The sequence below is a fragment of the Panthera tigris genome, chromosome A2, assembly GCF_018350195.1.
Source record: "Panthera tigris isolate Pti1 chromosome A2, P.tigris_Pti1_mat1.1, whole genome shotgun sequence".
Classification (NCBI taxonomy): Eukaryota; Metazoa; Chordata; class Mammalia; order Carnivora; family Felidae; genus Panthera; species Panthera tigris.
Window position 1 is genome coordinate 2,965,065 of NC_056661.1, and position 7,628 is coordinate 2,972,692.

The 7,628-nt window shown below is 62.9% G+C and overlaps 1 protein-coding gene across 1 annotated transcript in view; it reads left to right on the forward strand.

Annotated features, from left to right (window-relative positions):
- ATCAY (ATCAY kinesin light chain interacting caytaxin) overlaps window positions 1-6,371 on the forward strand; it is a 30,126-nt gene extending 23,755 nt beyond the window's left edge. The window contains exons 11-13 of the mRNA XM_042977774.1: window positions 1,583-1,654; window positions 2,960-2,989; window positions 4,844-6,371. Of these exons, the coding sequence (XP_042833708.1) occupies window positions 1,583-1,654; window positions 2,960-2,989; window positions 4,844-4,853 (112 nt within the window). The 3' untranslated portion in view covers window positions 4,854-6,371. The remainder of the gene's footprint in view (window positions 1-1,582; window positions 1,655-2,959; window positions 2,990-4,843) is intronic.
- Window positions 6,372-7,628: the final 1,257 nt, after the last annotated feature.

A 7,628-nucleotide genomic window follows, 5' to 3' on the forward strand; every position in this document is an offset into this window, starting at 1 on the left:
GCGGTCACGGGACCTCAGGGCGATCGCGGCCCCACCCAGTTATGAGGCCCTCGTACCGTCCCCCGGATGCGTTCATATTCCGCCCCCACCCCCGGAGCTGGGCAGGGCCAGGATTCCCGGCAGCATCTCGAAGCCCAGGAATCCGAGGCTCAGAGAGGCACGGCACCTGCCCCAGGCCACACAGCAAGGCTGGGGGAGGGTTGGGGCTTCGGGGGGTCCAGAGCGTCTATCAGTGCCGGGCCCCGTGCCAGCCTCCTCCGGGGGGACAGGTGAAAAAGACAGAGTCCTGGTCCGGGGGGCTCCAAATGGCAGAGGAGAGGGGCGCGTCACCGAGGAAAGCGGGTCCCGGGCAGGGCGAGTGACGTGGGCAGATGAGCCACACGGTGAGCAGCGCCGTGGAGGCTCCGCACGGCGTCGCGTAGTGATAATGGGCCGCGGGCGCCAGGGAGGGAGGCCGAGGGCAGGCAGGACGCCCCGTCCCGTGCGTGGCCCCCCGCGTCCGCCCGCGTGGTGGCGGGCGGCAGGGGTCCTTCCTTCCCGAGGCCGAGTAATATTCCCACGCGTGGACGGACCACGTTGTGTTTGTCCTTCATCCACGGAGGGACGTGGGTTTGCTGAGGCTGCTGGGAGTCGTGCCGCTGCGGACACGGGCCGCGAACACCCAGCTGAGTCCCCGCGTTCCCAAAGTGGGGTTCCAGGAGCACGTGGCGATGCTGCCTTGAACGTTTTGCGGAACCGCCACGCTGTCCCCGGGGCACGTGGGCCACCCCGCGCCCCCCCCCCCCCCGCAGGACAAGGGCTCCCCCTCCCCCTCCCGTGTCCTCATCACTCGTAGTTCTGGTTTTGTTTACTGTTTATTTTTGAGAGAGGGAGGGGGAGGGGGGAGGGAGCGCTCCTGCGGGCGTGTGTGCTCGGGAGTGGGGGAGGGGCAGAGAGAGGGGGGCAGAGGATCCGAAGCGGGCTCTGTGCCCACAGACTGACGGCAGAGAGCCCGACGCGGGGCTCAGACTCATGAACCGTGACATCAGGACCGGAGCCGAAGTCCGACAGCTGACCGAGCCGCCCGGGCGCCCCGACTCGTAGTTCTGTGTTCGAGACAGTAGCCGCTGCTGGGTGGGAACTAGAGATGTCTGTCTGTCTGTCTGTCTGCACTTTTTCCCCTTCCTTTCTTCCCCTGCCCTTCTCCATCTCCCGCGCTCCCCCTCTCTCTCCCTCTATCTCTCCCTGTCTCTCCCTGTCTTTCTCTCTCTCTGCCTCGGCCTCTCTTTGGCCTCCCAGTCTTAGCTGCGGAGGCACGGAGACCAGCACCGCAAGCCGGAATCAGGGCACAGGGGACCGTGTCCAAGGGGCGAGGACCGGTGCCTCCGGGCTGACAGCTGAGAGGAACGTTCAGGGGTCTTTCCTCCTCCCCGTCCTGTCCCCGCTCGTGCCCCCTTCCCCATGGTCATCTCCGCCGTCATTAACCCCTGGGTTGGTCTCTGTGCCCTCGGGGCCCATCCTGGGGCAGCGAGACTCCCCCACGCCACCCTCCGAGGCCACAGCGGGCAGGTTCGTCACCCACGTCCTCTCTCTCCGTCCCCAGTGCCCGGCTGCAGCCCGAGTTCGTCCTGCCCAGGTCTGAGGAGAAGCCCGAGGCGGTGCCGGCGGAGGACAGGTAACTGTGCAGGTGGCCACGGCGAGGGCGGCCGAGCCCGCACGGCCGGTAAGAGTGACCGCAACGCGCTCGTGACGAGGACAGCAGAGAGCGGGCGTGGATGGCCAGCACGACGCCGGCCCCATCCTGAATGCTCAGTCCCGGGGTCCCTCTTCTCTCCACCCCGGGCCGTCCCCACGGGACACCTGCAGAGGCCGGAATTATATTTAAACCAACAGTCGGGCGCCTGGCGGTCGGTTGAGGGTGGAACCCTTGATCTCAGGGCTGTGAGTTCGAGCCCCACCGCGGGAGCAAAGATTACTTAAAAAAAAAAAAAGCTTTACAGATAAATAAACAAATTAACCAACTGTCCAGAAAATGTGAAAGTCCGCTCCTCTCTGGGGCTGGGCTGCCCGTGCCCGGCCTCGGGGGCTCAGCACATGCCCGCCCACCGCCGGGCAAGCCCCCTGGATGGCCAGCCCCAGCCCCGTCTCTTCTCCAGGGGCTTCTTCACCCTCTTTTTTTTTTAAGGTCATTTATTTATCTGGTGGGGGGGAGGGGCAGAGAAAGGGAGGGAGAGAATCCCAAGCCGGCTCCGTGCTGTCAGCACAGAGCCTGACGTGGGGCTCGATCCTACCAGCCGTGAGATCATGACCCTCAGCCGAGATCAAAGGTCAGACACTTAACCGCCTGAGCCCCCCGGGGGCCCCCCCGCGACGAACAGTTTTAAAGTGCACGTTCCGGTGGCCTTTCGGACCCTGGCAGAGTTGTCCGTGCAGCACCCCTCTCTAGTTCCAGAACTCTCTAGTTCCAGAATGTTCCATCACCCCAAACGGACCCCACACCCGATAAGCAGTTCCTCCCGTCACGCCCCCCGCTTTACTTTTCTGACGCCCAGCAGATACTGCCCCAAGCCCTGTGGCGCCTTGCCCCCGATGGGTAGAAAACGCAGCGGGCTCTGCCCCCGCCCCTGCCCCCCTCCCCTCTGCCCGGCCAGCCTGCCTCCTGCATTTGACCCTCGCGTAGCCTCTGTCTCCTGCCCTTGCGCCACCTGGGGGCAGCGGCTGCGTCTGGGGCCATCCCCCCCCCCCCCCCGCCCCCAGCGTCTAGGACTCAGGGACCGCGGGTAGCTGATGCGGCCGCGAGAGGGGTTCTGCTCTCCGGTGGAGGTTCTGGCTGGTGACCTTTCTGCACGTCCCCATGGGCTGCCCCCACTCGCTTGGTACCAGCTCAAGGCGAGGCCGAGCCGGCCGCACGGGGCTCGCGGCCAGATGCCAGGGTTCCCCCCCAAGTAGGCAAATAACGCGAAGGCTTCTCTCTTCACAGGCCTGCTCCAGCCACAGATCAGGAAACAAGGTAGGTGGGGAGCAGGGCCGTCCCGGTGCCTGTGCCTCAGTGTCCCGAGTGGAGCCCAGTCGCGTGGGAACCGTTCGCCCCGCGATTTACTGTTTGGGGGTCGATTGCTACCGTCCTGGGGAGTCGGGCTTGGCTTGCCCGTCCCTGCGCAACTCCGGGGGCGCCACCGACCTGATGCCCCAGAGCTAAGCCACACGGCAGGCTTGACCGGAGCCAGGCCCCCAAAGCCCGGGCTCTGTAACGCGGCCACGGGCGCGGCGTTTGCCCGCGGCCCGTCTCAGGGTCCCCGCCTGCTCCAGAGGCCAGGAAAAGCCGCTCTGTGTGCTGGGGGTCATGGAGACCACCCTCAGGTTCAGGGGTTTGCTAGAAGTGCCCACAGAATTCAGCAAAGCTGTCTCGCTTACAGTTATGGTTTAATATGGTGGAGGGATGAGTACGGGTGAGAACGGGCATAAGGAATATGATGCCCGGGCCCGGAGAGGCCAGAGGTGAGCCTCCCGGTGTGGTCTCCCGGGGGGCTTATCCAGTCAGCCCTTAGCTCGCCTGGCAATGTCCCCAACCAGGGACGCTACGCCCACGTCCAGGGTGTTTCCTGGGGGCGGTCCCTTACGCTTGGGTAACCACTCCCGTGGCTGAGCTCAGTCTCCGCCGTCCCGAGGTCCCGCCGATACCCCCAACCTACATCCCGCTGTTAGCCTACGCTGTCTCACACGACCCACGGTCCCCAGGGAAACAAAGACACTCTTACCAGACGGGGCACTCCGAGCGCTGGGGCTCCGGTAAGCACCCGACTTCGACTCAGGCCATGATCTCGAGGTCTGTGAGTTCGAGCCCCACACCGGGCTCTGTGCTGACAGCTCGGAGCCTGGAGCCTGCTTCACATTCTGTGTCTCCCTCTCCCTGCCCCTCCCCAGCTCACGCTGTATCTCTCTCTCTCTCTCTCCCTCTCTCCAAAATAAATAAACATTAAAAAAAAATTCTTCGTCTAAATGGTCTTAGACCAGTACTGCCCTGGGCACACCGAGTGGAGGCAAGTTCTCGGTGCCTTTCTGACAAGATCGTCTTCTGGGGGTGAGTTTCACCCACAGACACAGAACGCACAAGGAAGTCCCGCACCACGAGCGAAAGCCAGCAGATTCAAGAAAAAGCAGAGTTAGACCCTCCCCTGAATCCTCAGGTAGGGATGATGAATTAGAAGTGCTTAAAATTATTAAAGACCCCAAAGAAGAAATTGTAAGAAGCTACCGGGTGGACGAGCAGACAGATAGGTGGGTGAATAGGTGGGCAGAGGGAGGGGACAGAAGGACGGGTAGCTGGGTTGAAGCTTCCCTCTGGTCCGACTGGTGACGTCGGCCCGGCGCCCGTTCTCCTGACGCACCGATTGAGGGGTCCCCTTTGGAAGCACACCCGGAAGGTGGGTGGCAGGCAGCAGACCTTGATGGGCTGGTCCCGCTCTTGCTGCCGAGGGCCCCCCAAAGCCGGGTCGGATCGTGCCGTCCACACGCGCACGCGTTCCCCGCGTTCTTTCTGTATTTTTTAAGGATAATCACGTATTTTATTTGTGTTTATGTATTTGTTTTAACGCTTATTTGTTTTTGAGAGACAGAGCACAAGTGAAGGAAGGGCAGGGAGAGAGAGAGGGAGACACAGAATCGGAAGAAGGCTCCAGGCTCCGAGCCGTCAGCACAGAGCCCGACGCGGGGCTCGAACCCACGGACCGCGAGATCATGACCTGAGCCGGAGTCGGTTGCTTAAGCGACTGAGCCACCCAGGCGCCGCCCCCCATCCCCCCACTGCTGCCCGAGTTCTTTAAAAACAGTAATAACAGCCTGGCCTGTGTTTATCCCTCTCTAGCATGTCCTGAGGTGACAAGACTACAGAGAAGGACAAGACAGAAGATTCCAGGTGGCAAGAAACCTCTGTCAGACGCCCTCTGGTCCTGGACCTCCTCCCCGCCTTGTCCTGACGCCCCTGTCTTTGGAGGGGGCCAGTCCCCCCCCATCCATCTCTGAAACCCAGCATCCTTTTGAGCTGCTTGAAAACGTTTTTGTTTCGTTTTGTTTTCAAACAACGCGGTATGTTCCAGAAAAGGACCTGGTTCTCAGCCCTCCACACTCGCGAGCTCGCGGCCGAGAAGAGGAAGACGGCCCAGGGCATGGCCCGTGTGCCCTCGACGGCTTCAGAGACCCCCTCCTCGCCCTCAGCACCACCATCACTGCACAAAGTCCTGGTTCAAGACCCTTCTCTCGTTTGTCACCTGGCCCACCCCGGAGCCACGGATGCCCGCCAGCAACTTGGCCGGATCTGGACTCGTTCTTGTGCCTTTTCTCCTAGAACACCCCCTGCGGCCCTGGGCACGTGGCCCGGAAGCTCAGCCCCCCCAGCAGCGCTGTGCCCCGGGGACCTCCCGTCCCTGCACCTCATGGCTTTACACTTGACCAGCTCCCCTCGCCTTCATCTCCCGATCTTCTTTGGGATTAACGGAGTCCACGATGGCACACGCGAGCTGCTGAGAATCACCCCCGCCCCGCAGTTGCAAACCCGCCCCCCCTTCTAGAACATTCTCAAGCCCCTTTAATGGACGCCACACCGCAGGGCAATCCTGATCATTACCTCCTACTGAGGGAATGAAGTGTCCCCGCTTTCCTGACCCCCTCCCCCCAACACAGGGTTGGGATGAGCCCCTCAGGTTCCCGCCACGGGAAACCGGCTCTGAACCGCGATACAGGAAGATACAGGTTTATTGCAGGTTTTGAGTGTTTTGAAGTTCACTTGGGAAAATAAATCCCAGTGGCCTGGATGCTACGGAGACCTGCGGTCAAAGGAGGTAAATTTACCTTGGACAGAAGTCAGACTTTTCTAACGTGGTCCGCACGCCCGTCAGGGTGGCCTTTAGAGGTAGTGAGTTCCTCGTCCGTGGAGGCATTTAAGAAAAGGCTGGAAAGTGCTCACAGAATGTGGTCCTCTGCGGTCCCCTTCGATCCTCAGAGTTTCTGTTTCTATGAATCTGAACAAAGGTTGAGCGGGTACCTTCTCCAGGCCCCTCTTCCCGGCGCCGTCGCTGGTTTCTTAGCGGTCTAGTTCAAGTGCCCTGGGTATGAGGTTCTTGGCCTCAGGGGAGAGGCCGGAGGCTTCTCGACCTGGGCGCATCGAGGTGTTTTGGGTTATTCCGATGCCAGGAGGGAGCTGGTGGTGTTTGCTGCTGAGGGAAGGGAACACCCGACATCTTGCCCCGTGGGGGAGGCTCCTGAACGTCCTGAACGTCACGGGGCCGTCCCGCGTCCAACGCCAGAGGCTCCGCCTCGAAAAACGCGGAGTCTGGGAGCCGAGTTGGGCCCCGCATCTTCTGGGTCGGCGCAGCTCTGCCCCGGGAAGGCCGGGACGCCTGGGGGGCGGGTGGGGGGGGTCTTACGTTTGTGTTTCTGCTGTTTCCCAAATGTCAAATAAAGGACAGGACCGTGTTCCGGGCCCAGGCGCGTGACCCGGAGCCTGAGGCGGCCGAGGCCAGCGGATGGGCCTCTCCAGGCTGCCCTCCGACAGACCCCCACAGCCCCCTGTTCTGCCTGTCGCCAGCCCCTGTCCGGAGCGCCTCCTTTCAGGAGGGTGCCCCGGGCGTCCCCGGGGCCGCCCCAAACTCCAGGCCCGGGAGGCGGGCCCTGCTTGCGGGGTCCACGCGGGGCCTCCACGAACACAGTAACCAGTAACCGGGGGAGGAGGCCGGAACCGGCTGCAGGCTGAGCGCTACGAACTGAGGCCGTCCGCCCGGTGCGACAGTGCGTGCCTGCGGAGGCGACAGAGGGACGGACCGAGGCCTGCAGCCACGCAAGAAACCCCAACGGGGACCAGCTGGTTCCCCGCGGCCCGCCCGCCGCCCCTCCGGACCACCAGCAGCCACGGACAACGGGCAAGCGGGGCCAGGGACCCCAGCTAGGCCGCCACGGTGGCCCCTCCAGGATAGAGAGAGGCCCGGGAGGCCGTCCCCAGGCGGGAGAGGTCCCACGGCACGGCTCTCTCCACACGTGTCCACGCGGGCGGCCGCCCGCGGCTCCCAGCGGCTTCGCGAAAGATGCGTCTCGGGGGCAGTTCCGGCCAAGATGCAGTGGACCCCGAGCCCCCGTCACGAAGGGACGCCGGGCTTCCCTCCTGTGACACGTGGGTCGTGTCCTCGGTCGTGGCTCACACGCTCATCCTAAGGACGGCCAGTGTTGTGGTTTTTACACCCAAAGTCGTCGTGATGTTCAGACGTGGTTTCCACGGGCTTTGGGGGATTTGTGTGGAAATAAAGAGGCAGCAGCTGAGAAGGGAGGGTGGTCGCTGGTGTCCTCTTCCCCGAGGTGTGACGCTGGCCTGGGTCCGGGCGAAGAGGGGCGGCCTGGGGCGACCGCGGCCGTGGCCCTGCCGCTCTTGCTTCCGGGGGGGCCCCCGGGGCCATCCCCAGGGCCCCTTCCGGATCTGCCTCTCTGTGACTCAAGTTCCCTTCCCGACCCCAGTCCGCTCTGGAACCAAGCAGGGTTAGCAGGTGACAATGGTAATAGTTTAATTACTGTATGTATATAGATCATTATCGCCTCTTCTGGAACAGAAGACTATTTCCTCTCTACGCTCACACCGTTCCCGACACCGAACTGGGGAAGGGTCC